Source organism: Callorhinus ursinus, unplaced genomic scaffold, assembly GCF_003265705.2.
Source record: "Callorhinus ursinus isolate GAN/ISIS: 27379988/994484 unplaced genomic scaffold, GSC_fseal_2.0 scaffold46, whole genome shotgun sequence".
Taxonomy (NCBI): domain Eukaryota; kingdom Metazoa; phylum Chordata; class Mammalia; order Carnivora; family Otariidae; genus Callorhinus; species Callorhinus ursinus.
Window position 1 is genome coordinate 9885802 of NW_027397108.1, and position 22171 is coordinate 9907972.

Genomic DNA, 22171 nt, shown 5'->3' on the forward strand with positions numbered 1-22171 from the left:
ACTTGGGAAGAGTCTCACAGATCGGCAGCTGGATGCTCTGTGTCCCGTGTACCTCACGATTACGTTTTACAATTCTCACCCTTGGAATGGCCTCACTGGAGACATCACACCGCACATGCACTTTCAAAGACAAGTGGGAATTTTTCTAAGACCTTTGATGACTGGAACACAGCCACACAATGTCTGGACTTATTTACCTCAATCTGAATGTCCTACTTCAAATCGAAGCTATTTTAATTTTTTGTTGACTGGAACACACTAACCTCTAATATTTATCAAAATAGTCATAAGGGTAACAACAGACACTTTCATTCCCCAATACTGACCACTAAAACAAAAACCCTAAATATGATTTTTTTTCTTTTGTTATGAGACAGTTTTCAACAATTTCACTGTGTTGAAATAGGATTTATTTAAAATATTTCTTTGTTTAAAAAACCAAAAAATTTAAAAGTTTGGCTTTCAGCACATGTCCAGGCCACCGTAACGGCCTTCAGAAATATTAAAATCGTAAACATCAGTGGACACTCCCAAGTCTTCCTTTAACATCATATGACAAGTTCCAGGCTCGTACTCTTTAAGGCAAAGTTGTGTCAGTTCTCATTATTTTGACATTTTGTAGTGTTTTATAATTAAGAGATCAATGTAACATTCCCCCAAAAAGTTGTTGTAAGCATCACCATCACTTCAAAACTGTATATAATACTGTGTACCAGGAAGAGAGAGAAGCATACAGAGGTCTGTCAATTCTGCATTGCATAGAAATGAAACTCTACTAAAATAAAACTCTAGAAAACTCTACTAAAAGCCTGTCATAAAAAAAAAAAAGTAACTCTGCCTTAGTTTCCGCTAGGAAACTGATCATAAAATTTGAAGCCTCACATCACAGTGCCTCAAATTCTAGGGTATTCTTTTTGATTTACACCAATTCGGCATGAGGCTGATTGTCCCATTTTAAGAAAGCTCTGAATATTTTTTTTTTTAAATAAATATTCAACTGCAGAATCCCTGGGCAAGGCCTTACCAATCAACATTTTAATACTGAAGGCTTTAGTGTTAATAATATCTGAGCAGAAAATTCCCTTTTGGCTTTAAAGGTTTACGTCCCTAAATTTCAGACCAAGCAGCTTTCATTGTAATGGGGTGAAACAGAGCTGTATAGTGAGGACTTACTTCCCACTTTGGATAAAACTAGACTTCTGCAGATCTTGTAGCTCTGTCCTGTTGGTGTGGGCTCTTTCAGAGTCTTACCACTTTCTATTGTAGTTTTCAGGTAATTTTTAGCAGAACTAACCACTAATACACAGCCTAATACAAAAGAAGCTGACAGGAGAACGTTTCAAATCTTTTGCTCATAAATTATAGGACTGTATTATTGTTGAAACGTCTGTCTCAAGTGTGAATCCGTTAGCAGTAAGCCTTGGGGTCCTTGGGAGATCCGTGAGAGAGAAAAGAACTTGCCAACTTTGCTAAGGATGTGTAGCATCCGTCAGAGCCAGTCACGAAGGCCATGTGGTCACCATGTCTCGGTGAGAGCTCTGTCGCGGTGGAAGATGACAGGACTTCAAGCTACTGAAGGGCCGGGAAGGAAGGGATTCTCAAAGCTCTGACAACTAGGGATTCTCTGGGACTTGGACCCTTAGATATTAAGTTGTTGCGAGTAACTATGTCTTTTAATAACGTAGTTTAAATTTATTCGCAGAAAAAAAAATTAAAAACTTCAAACTGCTACAAGTGTTTTAAGGAGGGAAAGAAATGCTAAAATCTCTGTTGTGTACCAAGTCACGTAGCCTGCTGGTGCCAGCTCCTTAAAAACGGGTTCTCTGAGTGTCTGCACTGACTGGTCTCAGGGAGTCTGTCTCCCCGAGCGGCAGAGATTGACATCAGTTTACATTCTTCTGGAGTGCAATCCTTAAAAAGCCCAGAGAGATTAGTGTCTAACCACTTGAGGAACAAAAAACAAAAAACAAAACAAAACAAAACAAAAGGCGACATTTTCCCTCACCCAGGGGTATCAAGAGTCCGACTGGTGGAACTCCACGTGGAGAACTCCAACCTGCAGTTCTCGATTCCGATCTTGCGTAGCTGCCCGGGAATTACGTGTGAGCCTGGAAGGACCGATGACGGCAATGCTCCTCGGGAGACGGAGGTCTCTACATCACAACCACGGTGGAGGCGCCAACCAGGCGAGTCCTGACGTCAAGCTCCAATCTAGGATTTTGGCAATAAAACTGAGTTTGATGCACTCCTACGCTAGGTTTTCTATCCAGTCTAGTAAAGTAAAGCACCTTTGGATTAAAAATATTAAGCTCAACAGCAACTAGACTTCTCAGTTTTGTATTTAATTTTCCTTATGTCTCCATGGCTTAATAGTGTTCTGCTGCCAGAGAAAAATATCAGTCTGTGGAGTCCAGACTTTCTGCTGGAGGGGCATATTTCAACCTAAAAGTACCTAGAGAGAGGGAGGGGGGAGAAAGAGATCAAATTTGAATCACTGTGCAATTACTACCAACAACTGAGCTGTCCAAAGTTCTTTCCAGAGTCACTGGTCAAGAGGCGGGTGCTGGAAATCTGGACTACCTGTTGTACCCACTCCCAGCTCCTCGCTTCCACCCCCAAAACTAGACACTACAAGTGGATCAACGCAAGGGGTGACACGGCCGGTCACCAGTCCGGTTCTCTATTCTTCGGGAGCTCGGCCAGGCTGGGGGCTGGGGACGCCTGAACCTCACCACGGGCCTGGGTCCGCTGCTTCAGGACATAGCCTCAGGGTGGGAACAGCCCACAGCCACCCCCACCTGCCACCAGAGTTGTCTCTAACGCTCTCTGGGTGGCCAAGATGCACAGGCGGGTGTAGGAATCCCAGGTCTGGGGCAACCATCAGGCATCTACAGAGACCAGGGCACTTGTCCAGGCTGCACCGTATCACAGAGCTGGGAGAGATGTTCCTCCTGCCTAGTTTAATCTCCCTTCCAAAGCCACCAGCAAGAACGAACTTGTGTCACCGCCACAGCAGATACACACTTGAACTGGACTAGAGACAAAAGAGAGCAAGTGGAAGTGGGGGGGGCGGGGAGGTGGCACGTGGCAGCACAGCCAACAGTGACATCGCGCGGCCACGCTCCACCGGCCTGACCACCACGGAGGCAGAGACCGGGCGCAGGACAGCCGGCCGCAGCATCCGCACGCCCGCGCCAGGCCCTCGGCTTGCAGCCCCGCGCGCTGCCCCGGCCAACGCGGGGGCCACACGAGCCCTCTCCCCAGCCGGCCGGTGCCCTCTGCGAGGAGGAGCAGGCTGCAGTCCACGGACAGCTTCGAGACAAAGTGACCCTCTCGGAGGGCTTCACAGCCCACCCAGAACTACACGCTTTTCCCAACAGCATTCAAAACATTCGTTTTTGCTTTAAAGCGCAGCGAGTTCACTACTGTTTTCGTACAGAGGGGAGCTCCGCGCGCCTCTCTGCTGGGCGCGCCGCCGCACCGCCACCCGGCGCGGCCCGCGCTGCGGCCGCCCACCTTTACCTTGCCGGTTGAAGTCCATGGACGGCTGCTTGCAGTCCTGAGCGCGGTGCCCGGTGGCCCCGCAGTTGTAACACGACAGGTTGCCGCTCTTCTTGTGGCCGGAGCCGTTGCTGCTGCCCACCAGCCCCGGGGCCTGGTACACGCCCGCCGCGCCCGCCATGAAGCTCTGCATGGGCGGCACGCCGAAGGCCGACTGGCCGCCCAGGACGGGCTCGGGGGGCGCGCTGCCGCCGTAGGGCGAGTGCACCACGGGGAAGGCGCCGCCGCCGTACTGCTGGGCGCCCACGTAGCCGCTGCCGCACACGGGGCTGAAGGGCAGGAAGGGGAAGGGGAACACGGACGGCCCCGAGAACGGGTGCTGGAAGTAGTTGGCGTAGCTGACGGTCAGGCCGCTGGAGCCGCAGCTGCCGCTGCACCCGCACGACGTGCACACGACGCAGCCGGGCGGCGGGGCGGGCGTGGGCTGCTGGGGCGCCGCCGCCTGCGGCTGCTGATGGTGGTGGTGGTGGTGGTGGTTCTGGGCGGGGGCGGGGAGGCTCCCCGGGGAGCCGCCGCCCCCGCCGCCCCCGCCGCCCCCGCCGCTGTAGAAGCTGCTTTCAGGGGCCGAGGAGAGCGCGGGGCTGGAGCTGGGGGCCGGGCAGCTGGGCACGGAGGCCATGCTGGCGAAGGACGTGGGCGGGTGGCTGCTGGAGGAGGCAGTGTTGCTGCTGGCGCAGAAGCTGCCCTGCAGGGGCCCCACGGGCACACTGCTCATCGCAGAGAAGGCAGCTTTGGTGTTGGTGTACAGAGCAGTCCGGGGGTTTATTATTGCAGGGGGCACGCTTATTTGCACATTATTCGAACAGGGAGTTTGCCCAGAAATGGCAGAATCCGCAGGGACAGATGAAGACACCAGAAGTTTGATGGGCGGCCGCGCCACGTGGAAGACGGCGCTGGACGTCCCCGGGGCAGCGCTGCTCGCCTCCCCCGCCAGGGCCGGCTGCGGGGCCGGCTTCATCACCCTGTCCAGCGCAGCCGTGTGCACGACTTTGGCGCGGGGACCGAAGGAGACGGTGGGTGACACGGAGCTGCTCTCGGCCAGTGCGGAGAGCACCTGCAGGGGCTGCTGGGGGGTGGGCGTGGGGGCTGCGTCGATCACTGTGTGGCCGAAGTTCTTGTCCACTTTGATGCCGCCTCTTGGTCCCGAGAGTTTACTCCTTTCTTCTAGAGACAGCAGTGAGTGCACGGACGGCGGGAGGAGCTTCATGTCCGCGCCCCCCCTTTCGGACTTGTGCACAGAATTCAGCATCCGGATGGGTGCCAGGTGCGAGGCCGCGGCCATCATCTGGGGGGGGAGGGGGTGGTGGCCCGCTGGACTGGAGCCTGCCTCGTTCTGCACCGGGAGAACCTGGGCCGTGGGTCTGGCGGAACTTGAAGCAAAATGGTTCAGTAGCATGACAGGCTTCTCCTTCTCCGAGCCCTCCAAGTGCATCTCCACACCTAGAGACGGAAACACAGCGGTCAGCACAGCGCCCCGGGCCAGGGCAGGGGCAGCAGGGCGCTCCCAGGCCGGGCGTCCTTACGTCTGTCGTTCTCCTCGGCGCTGTCCGAGCTCTCTTCCCGGGCCTGCACCCCCATCGGGCTGGGTGAGGAGCTGGAGCATTCCGAGGAGCTGCCCTCCCGGGCCGTCTGGTGAGGGGGCGGCTCCACTTCTACCCGCAGCGCTGCGGAAAAGGGGCACCGACAGGGGTCGTGCCGGCCAGTGTCGACTGCGCCCTCCCCACCCGCCTCAGCGCGCGCCCGTCCCGCTGACCCGGGCACCAGCCCCGGGGAGGCGGCTGCTGTCACTCCTGCTTCAGACGGGACCCGAGGACTCGGAGAAAACAAAGCTGGCCGAGGCCCCACTCACAACCTTGGAGAAGAAGCGACAAGGGGGCGCCCAGCCACCACGGTGCTACCGAAGTCATCTCCCAACACTGAGGGACACCCCATTTTACGAGGCCAAGGGATGGAAGACCCTTTTAGTCAAACAGCCACTGAAAAGACAAGACTGGCATGTTTTTCTCCCTGGCGTCCTGCCACTCTTGCTACTCCCACAGTGTAAAGGGAACCACGGGCCGGCCGTCGCCGGCATCCGGCACCCCGACTGCAGAGGCAAGGGCAGGGAGCCTCCGGAGGGGGGCGGCTCAGAGCCCAGGGCCCACGGCTCCCAGGCGCTGCCCGACGGGGACGCTGCGCTCTCGCACTCTGGGGAGTTTCAAGACAGCCCTTCGAGGCAGGGACCTACAAGGACCTGTCTGCACCCTCCTGGGGAAGAAGCGTATCTTCATCTGTTTGGGGTACCTCCTTCTCCTTCCCTCTGGCCGTGCAGCTGCTGGATCTAATTCTTTTGCCCAAACAACTTCACGTGAGTCACCGGTCTCTAGGTTCTAAACCAAATGTCCCTTCTGTTTTCTAATGGTGGAAATGATGAAAGCTAAAATAATGAGCAGTAACTGGAAATTCTAAAAATGGGCAAATGGCAAAAGGCTGTGTGTGGTCTGGAGTCTAATAACTATCCTCCAAAGGAGGAGCCCGCGATGCCCCCCTCAAGGCCACCCCGCCCTCACCCACCTGCAGCGTGGGGGCCTCGCACGGTCTGCACGGGCCCGACGTGGCTGGTGGGGGGGACGCGGGCCACTCCGCTGCTGGTGACTGGGGGTGGGGCTGCAGGGTTCAGGCACCGTTTCTCTGACTTCTCCCTGTGCCACAAGAGAGCACGTGAACGAGTGAGCGTTCAGGTCTTCTGCTAGAGAACCGTTTCCTGTTGCCCGAGCTCTGCTCTCTTGCACAGATTCCATACTAAGGTGACCGCCCCCAAATACCCTCAGAGGTGGAAAGCAATGCATTCTAACTTGTGGGATTTGCCGCAAACGGCCCTTCCCAGCACACCCAAACCACATCCTAGAACTGTGAAAGCATTAATGAAGCTCTGATAAGCAATCAAAGTAATCCAATCAAGGGCATTTAGCTAAGTGCTAGCTAGCACCTGTTCAGTGCAGAGGCGCTCTAAGAGCGACCCCCTGGCTGAACATAGGCCCCTGAGATGATCCACCTCAGAATAGCCCTAGGCCCCATACGACCACTGGGATACTTACAACCAGCACAGTTACCAAAAAGGGGGAAGATTCCACACGTCCTCACCTTCCCTCTTTAAATAAAGCCCCACACACTGCCTCCTGGCTGAAAGCCTCTCCTCAATGAACTCTCCTTTGTTCCGCTTCAGGGGAACTCTTTCACCTCCCAGGCCACCCAACAGTCACCCTACATTTGGGGGCCTCCATCCAATCGAGAAACCCCATTTAGATACCACATTCAGTACATTAGGAATGAAAAGAAACAGACATTTCGCAGTTTCACACTTACTTCTCCAGCTCTAGCTGAGTCTTGAGTTTTTTCTTTGCTCCCATTGTGAGGGATTCAAATTTATTTAGATCTTCCTCAGTAAGGCTCAGAAACTTGCACAGAAGAAACACATTACAAAGTTATTGAGAATCATAGGACTCTGAAAACAAAGAACTTGCAGTATAACTTAATAAATGTATTCTACCAGTAGCATACACAAACAGATCAAACCTAACTGGATAATAAAAGCCTTGGGAACAGGGGCGCCTGGGTGGCTCGGTCATTAGGCATCTGCCTTCGGCTCAGGTCATGATCCCAGGGTCCTGGGATTGAGCCCAGCATTGGGCTCCCTGCTCAGAGAGGAGCCTGCCTCTCCCTCTCCCATTCCCCCTGCTTGTGTTCGCTCTCTCTCACTCACTCTGTCAGATACATAAATAAAATCTTAAAAAAAAAGAAAAGAAAAAGAAGCCCTGGGAACACCAAAACAGTCCACTGCTAAATGATGTGGTGTCCCTCATTCAAAACATGAAATGCTCACTTTCCATATGAGGCTCACCGGCCACGTCCACTGGGCCTTCCGCACACGGCCTGGAGAAGATGGGGCACCTGGAAGGTCCGCACTATGCGGGCAGGGGACTAAAGAACATGTCCTGCAGTTTCCACTTCTACACAGACTGGGTCTGTGGAAATGTCCCCCTCCTGTCCAGGGGCCTACCCCCTGGGGTAAATGCAAGCCGTTTATCCTCCTCCAGAAAGGAGAACTCTTTAACAGCTCTTTTGTCTCACAATCACCATCATTTTAGGGGCAAAGCAACTTTGTTGGGAAGCAAGTGACCCAGAAAAGCAGATGCCACCTGAACTGAATGGCTAATTAACCCATGGGTCTTATACCAAGCAGACACAACACTGTGGTTCGCACGACACTTCATAACAGGATTGTGATTTTATGGCTAAAATTCAACTCCTACATTACATTAAAACTTTTTTAAACTGATCATGAGACAAAGTTGGCAATATCTATTGTTTTTTAGAATTTATGAATCCTAAGACAAGAGTATTACAAATATACTTAAAAGCGGTTTATTATGTACTAAAAGCTTGATTTCTAGATTCAACTGCAGATTTTTGGACAAATAAGATATTTATATACATAAAAGCACCAAGTGATTGTATCCAGCAAGGGGCATCAGAGCTCACACACCGCCATCGGTCAAATTTAGTTTTCTCAGTGACACCAAGACTTCAGAAATTCCAGAATTTTCTTTAACAACAAAAAAGTGCTCATCAAAACTCCTCTGTTGTAAAAAATAATTTCCAGGGCGCCTGGGTTGCTCAGTTGGTTAAGCGTCCGACTGCTGATTTCAGCTCAGGTGGTGATCTCAAAGTTGTGAGATCAGCCCTGGGGCGGGCTCTGCGTTCAGCGGGGAGTTTGAGATTCTCTCTCCCTCTGCCCCTCCTCTCTCTCTTCAAAAAAAAAACAACCCGAAACTTCGTAGGACTGCTTGAAAGACATAAAATCCATCTATTACTTTCAACTGTATGACCCTCAATCAAGCCAGATCATCAGTGGGCTGCTCCCTCGGATGCAAGTATTTGGGCACCTTGTAAAACAGGCCCTTCTGGCACTGAGTTCCCGCACACGCACAGCCCAGGCTGAAGGGCATCTAACAAAGGGCGCGAGTGCACCAGAATTCACCATTTCTTCCAAAATGGCTGCTGGGGATACAATGTCCTTCATATCATGTAGAGTATCTAACACGTGAAAACCCCAGACTATCTAAAAAAAAAAAAAAAAAAGCTGTTTGTTTACAACCAATCCTGTTCGAATTTTTGCTTTGGCTGCAGGGAGCCTTCCAATCCACATCCACCGCCACTCCCCGTGGGCGTGCAGGACTCCAGGCACACACACAGGCATCGAACAGCAGGCCACGGGATTTCCACATCATGGACAGTCTAGACACCCACCTCAAGGCCCCTAGGAATGAGGTCAGAGGAGGACTATGTTGCCTGCCCGGGTCATCCACATACCTTCTCCATGGTGAGCTGTTTGAAGACAGGGTAGTACTTGTGCAAGCGCAGCTTCCTAAGCCAGTCTAAGATCCCGTTCTGCTCCTGGGTCTGAGGGGTCTGCAGACTGGAGGGCATCAGGATGGCGGGCGAGCTGTCCATCTGGGCCCGGTAGGCCAACGCCGAGCCTGCACCCCCCGCGTGGGAGCAGTGGGGCAACGTGGCCGCGCTGGCCGAGTGCTGCATGTGGTGCTGGGCACTGCTTTGAGAGGAGGGGATGCCGGCCACGCCACACACAGGCCTGTGGGGACAGCAGACAGGTGGTCTTCCCGGGACCACGGCCTCCTTCCCGGACACACGGTGGACAGTGGGCAGAAGCCGGCTCCCACGTGCTGGGCTGCATCCGAGGCCACGCCCACTGCCAGCATCAGAGCCCTGTCCTGCCACTGCCCCCCCCGCCCCCCGGAGGCCTCTTTGGGTATGCACGTGTACATGGACGTGCACCCGTGCATACAGGTGCGTCCGCGTGGACGGGCTTGAGGAGGCACAGCTGTGCGTGCGCATGTGTGGCTGAGCGGCCCAGTCTCTGTTGTTCAATCATAGCATGATACTGAAAATCATACATTACAACTGACTCCTCAATCTTTAACGTTTGAATGAACTTTCTGTGAGAGGGAGTCCCAGCAGCAGGCTGGAAGGAACACTCCACATTCTGCTTTCTGCCCTTGACCCTTCCAACCCAGACCACAAACCCGCATGTTCACGGTGTACTCAGTATGTAGCAGGCAGGGGGTAAAGGGGAAAGTCAGCACTTTGGAAGCCCTTACCGCCTGACTGCCTCTTCACACAAGCGTCCGTGCGTGTGTGTCACTGTCTGTGACACTGGCCCACCTGTCTGTCACACAACCACCATCAGGCCTCCTGCTGATGGAGGACCCTGGGAGCAGTGGCTCTGCCACCTCATGGGCACAATCGCTCCCTGGGAGCTTATAAAAATGAAGATTCTCTGAAATTCTGCTGTCCTAGGGTGCACAGGGCCCGGAAATCGGCGTTTGCAATGAGGGTCCTTGGGAATTCCAACTCCAGTGGCCCAGAGGACCACTTCTTTTTTTACATGGAGAAATCGTAGACTGGAGTATCTGTATCCAAATCCCCTCACAATATTATTCAAGACTAAGACCAAAAATGACTTCATCTACAAACATTTATACACAGGCAGAAGTAACCTCTATGCGGATGTGAAACGTGCTGGTTCCAGATGCCTCACCTTCCAGACGCGCCCATCATGGTACCCACTTTAGAGAGGGAAGGGGTGCCAGGACCTGCAAGGTAAGACAAATGTCAGAAAGGTGGCAGACAATCAAGCTGTTTTTATCTTTACGTAATCACATTTCACAAACTCACTTGGACTTTGAAGCTGTTGGGTGGGAGATGAAGTGCTGAAAAATTTCTTGACGTGGTCATTTTTTAACACGTGAGAAGGTAATGAAGCCAAATACCTAAAAATTAAACAAAGTGGTTTTATCAGCAATAAAATGGTTATTACCAAAAACTAACTCAGAGTGAAATTTTACTTTTCAGTTAAGAGAAATACCCATGAGAGGAAAAAAGTAAACAGAAGCACCACAACACCCATATTCCCCTGCTTTGACTCCATTCTTGTCTGCGTCCTATGGTTTCCCTGAGCCCCTCCCCACACCCACCGCCTCACAGCACGGCGGGCGCAGCGGGCTCGCACGAGGGCACAGTCGGGCCCGTCAGTCTCCGGCAGCACGCGGCAACTGGACTATACCCGAGTCACTGGTTCCAGGAAGCCGGCCTGCCCCCTCTGCCCGCTGACCCACCCAGGGTGTGCTCAACGGCCAGGAGACACTAGCTGACGAGACTTTACCGGGCCCTAGTTTTGTCCTGCAACAGTCTCAACTTTCCACTACGGGACAGAAACAGTAACTGGATTTCATTTCCTCAGACCGTCAACATCACATGAAGTGGTGGCACGTACTGTGAAACTCCTTTACTCATATCCTCAAAATCATGCCTCTGTTACTAACTCCACCAAATTCTCCATCGCTGATGAAAATCCCAGGGACGACACTGAGACCCAGACCACTGGGATGACCAGGCAGCTCAGGTGTGTACCCACCCCGCTCTGGCCATGCCACGCATCGCCACACGGACGGGCCCCACAGGGCCACGGCTGGGGCTGCGTCCCTGGCCTGCAGGTGCGGGGCAGCCTTACCTCAGGTCCGCTTCCAGATCCATGTGGTTTCGCTCTACGTAAAAGGAATCTGGGCCAGCTAAGCAAGGAATGAACTTCTCCAGATTTTCTTCAGGGTACAGCTGGGGTAACTGAAAGAGATGGAAAAGCATTGGACGTCTGTCAAAATTCACCTGACACGGGCCTCTTCCGGTTGAGAGATGGGCAGGCACTAGACGCTGACGCCTGCAGCACACTACAACCCACCTTGCTCTCAGCTCTCTGGGGCTCTACTTCCACTTAGATTGTGGAAAGCCACAAAAAAACATCACTCCCACCACGACATCGGTAAAAACCTCCATAACCAACACGATCATACCTATCCGTGAGCCCATAGGGAACTCAGTTGCAAGGTCACCACGTGAACTGAATTTCAAGAGGGGCCTGCCCCTCCAAGGAGAGACAAGACACGTGATCCGTCTCTGCTGTGGCAGAACACGAGGAAGAGGTAGCCGCCATGCCAGCCGGCAGAAGAGTCAGAAGATGGACACTTCCCGTGGGCTGAGTGTGGGCCAGACAGTGGTCAGCCAAGAGCCCCAGACACAAGGGGAGTGTACCCTCCTTCCCCAGCTTGCTTCCACAGGAGACTGGAGGGAGCCTCCGAGGCAGCAGAGGTGGGGGCTGGCTGCCCCTGGGGGCCCGGCAGGAACCCTAGGACTTCTCTGGAGCCTTCTCTAAATCCAAAGAGAAAGCCCTAAGCCCCTGGGGGAGGGACAAGACTCTGCTCCTGCTCCCAGAGCCCAGGCAGACCCTCCGTTTCTGGGGATGAGGCAGGAGCACTACTGTCCTGCCTCCGCGGGAGGGGAGGGAGTCCTCCCGGCACCCGGCCCCGAGCAAAGATGCCCTGCTTCTGGGGGAAGGTGCAGGCACAGCCCGCTGGCCCTGAGGAAGGGGCAAAAGCCCTCTTGGGCTGAGGGCACCGTACCAGTACAAAGAGGAGGTCAGCTGCTGCTGGGGAGGAAAGCGGCAGGGGTGCCGAGAAAGCCCCCAAGGGCCATGTGCCTGGGACTGAGTGTGGACCAGCAGCCAGAGAACACCTCACCCCCACCGCAAGTCTGTCACCAGGCAACAAGTAACCGCAGTCTCCCCCGGGCAGGGGGGGGGGGGGCAGGGTGTGTGTCAACAGATCAGGGAGAGCCCCTCCGGGCCACAGACACACAGTGAGGACTGCTGAGGGCCACGGGTGAAGCCAGACCACTGAGAGGAACTTCTGACACTTCTCCCCAGGCTCAAGGTGACAACCACCCTCCACCGGAAGAACCTGAAGCCCACGGGGGTACTGGAGGTAACTCTAGCAGCAACAAAACCCAAACCCAGCTCAACTCCTGATCAGACCAAATCGAGGACCCCACTGAGGGCCTGAGAGAAACGGCAGCATGCCCATTTCAGGGCAGATACACGGTTTCCCTCAGTCTCTACATTTTCTAAACATGATGTCTAATATTCAATCAAAAAATTACAAGATACACGAAAAAAAATAATAAGGGAATGAAAACTATTGTGAAGATAAACATCAGAGCCAAACTCAGAGATAACTGGATGTGGGAACTATTAGGGATTATAAAACAACTATGATTAACATACTGAAAGATTTAGTGAAAAAATGGACAACATGCATGACAACAAATGGGAAATCTCAGCAAAGAGATGGAAACTTTACTAAAAGATGTTGTCAAATGGAAAAGCTAGGAAAAACAAGAAATCAGAACAATAGAAAACCATGGTCCCAGAGATGAAGAGCTCGGCACATAAAACAGGCTCAGCGGCAGCCGGGGCAGAGCTGTGGACTGGACGTCCGGGAGCCTGGGAACAGGGCAAGGGAGATCGTGTGACCGAGACACACAACGAAAAGAGCAAGAAAAACAAAAACGGCACCCAAGAGCTGTGGACAACGTCAAAGGTCCAGGTGCACAGAGTTCAAGTCCAAAGGCAGAGAGAGAGGGGGGCAGAAGAAATATCTGAAGAGATAAGGGGAAAGAATTCTCCCAAAATTAACAAGAGACAATAAACCAGGTATCCAGGAAGGTCAGAGAACACACAGCCAGGTGAACATGAAGCACTGTCAGCACCCAGTGGGGTTAAAGTTTGCGCCAGCGTTAGCGCAGTCCCGAGCAACAGGTGTTCTACAAAGGAGAGGCTAGGCACGCAGGAGAGGAAATGTAGCGTTCTCAGGGTCACGGACGAAAATGTGAATTCCGGGGGGGGGGCCGGTAACCCCAGAAAGCGTGGCTGACAGGCCCAGAGGACAGGCGTGAGCAGACAACTTCTGTCCAGGCTTGTCAACAGGATCCATGCACTGCATTTTCTCCTGCAGGGTCACATCCTTTATTTTATAGTGAAAACGTTAAGACTCGCTTTGGAGACACTTTTGATATGTCACACTCCATGAGACAAAGGGGACTAATTAAGATGCTCTGGCTAGCGACAGCGGTTCACTGCACTGGCCCAGGCCAGTGCACTGCAAACACACTGTAACCGTGGAGGTGTGTGTGTGTATGGACACGTGTCTATGTAGGCAAAGTGGTATTTAGTTAGTAGTGGAACCTTTTGTTTAGATGACATTTGTTGAAGCAATCAGAAAATGAAGAGGAAAACCCAGTATGTCCAACAGATCGAGCTGGGACTGGACTCTCTCTCAGTCTCTCTGCAGAGTAACCGGAGCAAACACCCTGCGGCCGCCTGTGCAGGTCCCAGCGTCCTGCCTCTTCTCATTCTCAACAACTGCAAGGAGCGTGGACCGTGGCATTGAGGACCATGTTTTTATGGTCATGCACGAATTACCTGCTCTGCCAGCTGAAGGAAGCAATCCACTGAAATCACTCTGCAATATTATCGAGAGCCTTTTAATTTTTGTAAGAGCCCTTAATCACCTTACCTTTGAAATAAATTCAGTCACTTCAGAGGAAGATTTGGTTACTGATGTTACTGAAGAATCAGACCACAAGACCTTAAAAACAAACAAACAAACAAACCTTAAAAACAGACGCCACGTACGTCCCTCACAACACACCTGTCCAGGGAGTCTTCACGGGCACAGGTGCAGTGAGTGTGCTGAGCCCTAAGTGTGGTGCACCTGCTAAATGGGGTAGTTACACATCCCCCGACTCGTGAGAGAAGAGTTCACATAGCTCAAGTCCTTTAAGGCTTTGCTTCCTGTTTTATGCAATTATTCAAATATCACCAAATTACTCAAGCATGGAGTCTGAGGCTTGCTCCACAAACTTGTACGCAGTCACTGACAATCACGACTGCTTGTGTGTGCCAGGGCACACCATCCTCAAGGGGGCCTCCTTGCTGCTGAAAATGAGGCAAGGCCCCCACCCTCAGGAACCTGACAGAACGGGGGCCAGGGCAGTCAGCACCCAGGGAGTGGCTGGGGTGCAGGCTGGGGTGGAAACCTTTTGGAGAGAGCAGCAGGAAGGGCTCTCTGCAAGCAGCCCTACAGCGCTGGGCGTGCCCGAGACCTGAGCACACGGCTGCGCTTCCGCGCTGCGTGTGGCGGGTGGGCGGCCCCGTGTCGTCACCGCGTCCCAGGCAGTCCCCCTAGGTGACAGCCTGCAGACGTCCTGGGGGAAGGTCTCCTCCCTCCATCCTCCCGCTGCTTCTCCAGTGTTTCCTGACCCCCTGGGGGCACTGAGGACTGGTGGGGGGCGCGCCGCACTCAGACACGGAGTAGGGCGGGGACACAGGGAAGCCACTGCAGCGTGAGGCGGGAGGGCCACCAGAAGGGTGGGACCGGGAAGCAGGAACTCGGCCCTCAGATCCAGAAGAAGCCACCAGAGGGCCTCAAGTCACGGAGTAAAACGACCAAAAAGAAAGCGCTGTATTCGCAGCGATGGAGCAGACGGAGCGTGGCAGTTTGGAAGACCCCTCTGCTCCCGCCACCCGTCCGCGCCTTCTGAGAAACAGCCTACTGTGGCTGCCGATGGACCCCACGTCCCCTTTCCTCTGCTGAACCCCACACGCGTCCCTTCCGTCCCCACAGTGGCCGCACCACGAAACAACTACCGAGGTGGCCGTCTCCTTGAGCTCCCGGGAAACACAAGCCAGCGGAGGAAAGGAGATCCTCCCCAATCTCTGAGTTCGGGGCGCCTGGGGCTCACTGATGCAGCAGGTGCTGGTGCTCCTTGAATGAACATGCCTCGCTGCCCAAATGGACCCGCACCAAGTTGCAGACCCCAACCTGCTTTTGTTGGAGACAAATCTCACCGACAGCACTGAACACAAGTTTGGGGCAAGCTGCTACCCAAGGAAACCCCAGCAACCATCTAGGATTAAAGGCAGAAACTTTCTGGTCTTTAGATGCTGGACCCCAAGCACTGCTGACATCTTGTGCTGGTCACAGTGCAGCACGTGGTGGAGGATTTTTGTTTTCCCCGTGACTCTTAAACCAAGATCAAAACCCGATTCTCTTCCCGTCCACATCCACATGGCACGAACACATCTTAAAGCCCACAAAAACATGAACTCCAACGCCCAAGCTACACGTGCAGCACAGACATATCATGCTATGTTGAAACAGACAATCTGCTTCCCCAACAACGATGTGCTTTCAACAGGCACCATCACTACAGGCCGTCAGCTCCCGATGCTTTACTTTTCCTTCCAACCTTCAGTCTAAGCAGACAGAAAGCAAGGGCTCACTCCCGGGATGCCCCCAGCAGCACCACTCTCTGCAGCGGGCACAGGCTTCCTCACACTCACCCTCGGCCTCACCCGCCAGGCCAGGCACCTGCACCAGAGGAGGGGACAGGCCCCGGGAGGAGCCTGGACACAGAAGAGCCTCACAGCGCACGACATGCTACACACGTGTCCCGTCAAACCCAAGGCGGCACCAACTGTAAGCTACCCCGTTATGTTACGTACCACCAAGAAAAAGTTGCCGAATAAATGATGGCAGTGTGGTTTCCTGTCACTTGCACCTGTTACACAGCCTCACTAAGCCATACCGTAAAATACCCTAAGCATACACAAAAAGCAAAACATGCACAAAACAGATACTTAGGACTACGTCACACTGCATCTCAGTCCTCTGACTCACTTGTCGGCTCCGTCCCCAATGTCCCCGGGTCACCCACGGCAGTCTACTCTGGAGCACGTGGAGCAGAGTGTTCTCTCTGCCCAGGGAGCAGCCCAGCCCAGAGGCCCTGCCCACGGCTCCTGCCGCACCACAGACGTGAGCCGGCGGCCCAGCACCAGAACATCCAGCACCGGCCTCGAAGAGCTCAAGGCAGCCAGGCTGAAACACAGACCATAGTTTTAAAAAACTAAAAACTATCATTAATATTCTCAGTGATCTAAGAAAAGCACAGCCAAGAACAGGATGCTATGAAAAAAGAATTGTCAGAGAACAAGTATTCTTTGAAATTAAAACCAGGACAGGAGTGAAAAACCCCACTGATGAAGGGGAGAGATGACACAGTCCTCACTCGAGTAGATCGAAATATCAAAAGGAGAGAAAACAGAGAAAAAAAATCAAACAAAGGACCAGGCCAATATGAGGTCCAATATGCAGACAGCTGGAGTTCCAAAGCAAGCAAACAGAGAAACACAGAGCAGAGGAAACCAAAAGGTAAGATTCAGGACAGGGCCCCCAGATTATGGATGTGAGTTTTCAAGTTAAAAGGGCCCACTGAGTGCCAGCACACTGATGAGAACAGACCCACAGCCAAGCATGGGTGAGCGGTGTGCAAACACCCAGGACTGAGGAAACCGTCCAAAGTGCCAGAGCTCAGGACCAGGAGGCCGGAAGTCAGCAGAGCAGCGGATCCCTGAGGAAGAGCAACGCCCAGCCTCCGCCTGTGTTCTCAGTCACACGTCGGGGGCGGGGGGGAGGCAGGTCCAGACATGGAAGGCCCCAGAAGCAGGACCTCCCAAGTGCCCTTTCTAAGAAGCTACCAGACAGAGAGTGATATAAGACCCGAGAACAGGGGATGGCGCCTGTAAGGAGGGAGGGGCCGTGCGGGTGGGGATGAAGGGGAGAGCTGGGGCCCACCAAGGGCTATCGGGTCCACGTGGCAGCAGAACCACAGGGCGCTGGGCCTGTCTGAGTACAACGGGGGGACTTTCAGACAATCACAGGACTTTTGGAGTGAAGTCATTTCTAAGAACTTGTCCCTAAGCAAAAAACAAACCAGCAAACACAAAGAGACAACTCGAGGGAAAGCCCTGAGCATGCACCATGTGGCTCCAGGATCAGCAACCCTCACGCAGTCACACGAACACGCACGTCAAAACAAACAGTTTCCTGCTCTCTTGGCAATGTTCGCAGGATTACTGGACTCTCAATTCCGCAAGAACAGCTGATGAAAACAAAAACTAAATTAAAAGAATAGTTGTCAAGACTCATCTTTGCTAATATGGCAATAAGATATTCAAAGCAGTTAAGATTATTTTGAAATGAAAAAATAAAACTTTCAAGGAAAAGATAGAGCACTAAAGTAAATGCAATGCCTGGGTCCTTCAGAAAGAATGGTTTTGATTAGCACTGTTCTCCAGTTCTTTCTAAGTTGCTGAAATTCTACAGTCTAGGAGGTGCTTCAAGGGTTTGGGACATCCTCTGGTATTTTCCCTCTCTATCCTTCACTTTGATACAGGAAATCATTTTACTAAAAAAAATTTTACTCATTCCAGTTTTTCAACAGTGAATCTGGGAAAACTGGTAACATCTGGACACTCCACATGTGCGTACTTGCACGCTGACTCTGTGTGCAGCCTCTGGCTTCCTGTGCCCTGATGTGGCTCCTCAGGAACCAGTTCGGAGCAGCTCCGACTCCGTAAAAACACAACCAACCCCATGGAAAAGAACAGGAAGCGCAGACTCCTATTTGCAGTACATCTTTACATACTAGAAGCATCTCACTTCAGCTACGTAGGCTTTCCTATAAAAGAAGCCTTTCATTTGTACCCCTGGAAAACACTGATCCATAAAAAGTGAAACTAGAGATAAACAGGACCGAGGAAACGGTGGGCAGAGGCCACCTTGCCCCTCCAGAGCCAGGGAGGCCAGCAGGAGAGAGGTTTCTCTGCGTCTCCCTCTCTGGCCAGCACAGCCGTCCCATCGCGGCCCAGGACGGCCGGCGCTTCTAGAAGGTGCTCGATGGCTCTGGTCCCAGTACGGTAGCTGTTTACTTCCACATACAAGAAACACCTTACTTAAAGGACAATTTATTTAATCTTCATTAGTTAGGGTTCTGTGGACAAAAGGAAAGGCTTAATCCTCAGGTGACCTTTTTTTTTTTTTTTAAATTGTACTGAGTGCTAAAGGATGATAAACCACGCCTATCAAAAGGGCATAATGTGCTAAGTCTGGGCATATGTTTACATCCAGGAAACCATCACTCCCATCAATACCACGAACATGTCCATCACCCCCAAACGTTCCCTCCTCCTCTCCTCAGGAAGCCACTGTGTGCCTTCTCTCACTGTAGACAGTTGGTATTTCCTACAATTTTATGTAAATGGGCTCACACCATATATCCTTTGTAGCAAAGGGTCTGTTTTTTTCCACACAGCGTAATTATCTGAGTTTTCTCCATGTTGCTAGTGTTAACAATAGCTCAGTCCTTTCCACTATGGGTGGTCTTCCACAGTGTTTCCAAAACCACCATGGGTTCATCCATTCTCCTGCGGACGGACACTCAGGGTGGTCTGCCATATCAAGCTGGCGTGAACACTCACGTACAAATCTGTTATCAAATGCTTTCCTTTCCCGTGGATTAATACCTAGTGGTAGAACTGATGGGTCATACTTTAGGGAAATGTGTAGCTCTTTATAAAACTGCCAGAGAGGGGCGCCTGGGTGGCTCAGTTGGTTAAGCGACTGCCTTCGGCTCAGGTCATGATCCTGGAGTCCCGGGATCGAGTCCCACATCGGGCTCCCTGCTCAGCAGGGAGTCTGCTTCTCCCTCTGACCCTCCCCCATCTCGTGCTCTCTTTCTCTCTCAATAAATAAATAAAATCTTTAAAAAAATAAATAAATAAAAAATAAAACTGCCAGAGAGCCTTGCAAAGAGGCCGTAGCCCTGAGCACATGCTCCGGCTGCTGGGGAGAGTCCCAGCTCTGCTGCGCGCCCGTCTCCAGCTGCAGCCGTGCTGCAGGCACGCAGATCCACCTCCCCGTGGCTCTAATGGTCATTGCCCTAATGACTGGTGGGGCCAGACATCTGCTCACGTGGGATATTCGCCCTCCGAACGTCAGTTCAAATCTTTGGCTCATTTTTTATTGGGGTGCTCTCTTATTGCTGAGTGTTGAGAGTCCTTTATCTATTTGGGATGAAAACTATCTATCGAATATGTAATGTGCAAATACCTCCTAGTCTGCGTCCTGTTCAGCCATCCCCTCACCCTCAGGGTGCCCCCCAGGAGCAAGTTCGACACTCTGATCAAGTCTCTCGTATTCATTTTGTCTTTCACGGATCATGTTCTTGGTGCCGTAGCAAAGAAACCTTTGCCTAGCCACACAGTCTTGTAGGTAGGCTCTCTTCCAGAACTTTTATTGGTTTAGGTTGTACACAGGGCTATGAACAGTTTTGACTTAGTTTTCTATGTGAGGTGAGAGGTTTGGTCAAGGGTTCTGGAGCCATTTGTTGAAATGACTGTCCTTTCTTCACGGGAACTGCTGGCCTGTCAATCGGCCACTGACCTGTGAGTCTAACTCTGGACTCTGTGCTCCGACCTGCTGACCAGTGCCCCATGCTCACGGCGACCCCATGCGCCAGTGTCCCTGTAGTCTAACGGCAAGTCTCCAAGACAGGCAGTGTGCAGCTTCCAACTTTATTCTTCTTCTCAAAACTGTTTGACTACTCTTGTTATTCTTTCCATATACGTTTTAGGGCTAGCTTGTTGATTTCTAAGACAGAAAAATCCTGCTGGGGCTTATTTTTGAGGCTAGTCATTTGCAGTGACAGCAGGTGAGTAGTTAGGTAGGCTCGCCGCTGTCCTCGGGCCGCCCGCCCTGCGCTCTTCTCTCTCTGGAGCGTGGCGCTGGCGGGAGCCCCTGCGCTCACACTCCCGAAGGTGCACAGCCTCCCTTGCGTGACACAAGTCTCCAGCCTGACACGTGAATGACAGCCGGCAGCAGCACCCTACCAGCCCCGCGCAAAACGAGCACATAGCTGAAGCTGTGCAAATGAACAGTGTTTTGGAGTAACAAGGTCAAAAAAAAATTTTTTTTGACGTCGATCCTATCTTTCCTTTGTGCCTCGAGTTACCATTCAACCAGCACAGTTTGGGCTGGGCTGGAAGTCCCTCAGGGCATATCGAGTTAGTACCCCAAGGGGCGCCTGGGTGGCTCAGTCAGTTAAGCGTCTTGACTCTTGATTTCAGCTGAGGTCATGACCTCAGGGACTGCGCCCATGTCTGGCTCCGTGCTGAGCACCAGTCGGCTTGAAATTTGATCTCTCTCTCTCCCTCTGCCCCTCCTCCCACTCATTCACTCTGTCAAGTAAATAAAATCGTAAAAAAAAAAAAATACCCCAAAAGAAAAACTAGTTTGGACTTCCGCATCAGAAAGGAATTCTCACTTTCCGAAACACAAGAATACTTCTGTCAGTTATCACTTCAGGAAAAGTAAGAATCGCAGATAACCAAAGCTTTTGCTTTAAGTCTTAGAACACTCACCCACCGGCGGAGAAACACCTTCAACTACACACCTCACCCTGTGTGACAGCATCGACACCAGGGACACTCCAGAGTCCAGGGCCGCAAGCTCAGGGCTCCCGGCTCCTCTTGGAGTTGTGCAGCTTGCCCGCAGAGGACTCAGGCCACCGTGCCCCGTCCTCACCAGCCTGTTGCCTCCCCACTCCTAACAGAACTCCCATCTCCTCCCAAAGGCCACGAGAGGCCAAGTGTGTATTTTGCCAAAGCTCACGTCTTCAGAGAGAAGCTGCAGGCAGTCACACCAGCCATAGTCACATCTCACACTGTACAAGCCCAGGCTGTGGACCCGAGGACGGGCTAAGTGGGGCCCACCCCCCCCAGAAAGGCTCAGCCGTGTGGAGGCGGATGATCTCGAGGGGAGGGCCAGCCATGAGACACAGAGCATGGTGGAGGGAAAACAACATGCTCAGGGCTCTAGGGACCTGCTAGGCTCCCACCTCTACGAGGCCTTGAAGATGCTGGGATTCCAAGGTTCTCTGGGTACTGAAACCTGGGTGCTGGTCACAAGTTTCAACAGCCTCCAAAACCTTAGGTGAGTCTTTCCCGAACATTCTGAAGACACATGCGTAGCCAAACAAGGGATTCTCACAATGTAGTACACCCTCTGAATCAAATGAAGATGTTATCCTTTTAGTGGTGAGACTATTTAAAGTATTTCGATGCAGCTATACCCTCTGAAAAGTTAGTGAACCACACACAGCATCAGAGCATACAAACTAGATACGAACGAGAAGCTTTTATTCCTGAGAATACTCCCTAGTAATCAGTGTTCAGGCACAGGGTCAAAGGAGAACCTCACACAACATGACAGCCAAGTAACAGAACCCTGGGGATATGGCCAGCCAGAACACATTTCCCAGCCTCCTCTGCAGCTAAGCAGGACCAAGAAACTAAGTTTGAGTCAACAAAACATAAGTGGAAATGTCTAGTGGCCACTTTCAGAATTTTCCTTAAAAGAGAGAGAGAAGTAAAGTTTTCCCTCCTCTTCATCCTATATCTTGCTACCTGGAATGAAAACGTGAGGACTAGCGCCCTGGCTACTACCCTGGACCATGAGGCTGAGGGCGCACACCCCAGGGATATCAAGGCAGTCAACTGGGGGGAGCCCAGGCCCCCAAGGACCTCATGGGGCACAGCTCCCAGCACACTGTGAGGCCGCCGGGCCACAGTTCCTGCGGGCCTCCAATCCTAATATGCAGTGTGTCTCAATTTTCACACGGTGTCCCTGTGTCAGCCAACTTTGGTGACCAAGCAGCAGTAGCCGAGCACGCCAGTCTAGACAACGCTCAGCACACAGGCTCTCAGGAGACTGCCCGCCCGTGGCCCAGGCCCGGCTTTCTGCCTCCCACAGCATTGGTACAG

The 22171-nt window shown here is 52.5% G+C and overlaps 1 protein-coding gene across 2 annotated transcripts in view; it reads right to left on the bottom strand.

Annotated features, from left to right (window-relative positions):
• ZCCHC14 (zinc finger CCHC-type containing 14) overlaps positions 1–22171 on the bottom strand; it is a 56068-nt gene that overhangs the window by 1606 nt on the left and 32291 nt on the right. Inside the window, exons 4-13 of one of the 2 annotated variants that reach the window (XR_012375217.1) lie at positions 14025–14096; positions 11132–11241; positions 10297–10391; positions 10160–10214; positions 8914–9193; positions 6907–6998; positions 6115–6242; positions 5085–5225; positions 3523–5001; positions 2006–2452 (exon numbers count right to left, since the gene is read on the bottom strand). Coding sequence is in view for 1 of the 2 variants with exons in the window: in XM_025860333.2 (XP_025716118.1) it covers positions 2397–2452; positions 3523–5001; positions 5085–5225; positions 6115–6242; positions 6907–6998; positions 8914–9193; positions 10160–10214; positions 10297–10391; positions 11132–11241; positions 14025–14096 (2508 nt within the window). In the remaining variant the exon portion in view is untranslated. Of the gene's footprint in view, positions 1–393; positions 2453–3522; positions 5002–5084; positions 5226–6114; positions 6243–6906; positions 6999–8913; positions 9194–10159; positions 10215–10296; positions 10392–11131; positions 11242–14024; positions 14097–22171 lie in introns of those variants that run through there. The other variant, XM_025860333.2, reaches the window with a different exon arrangement.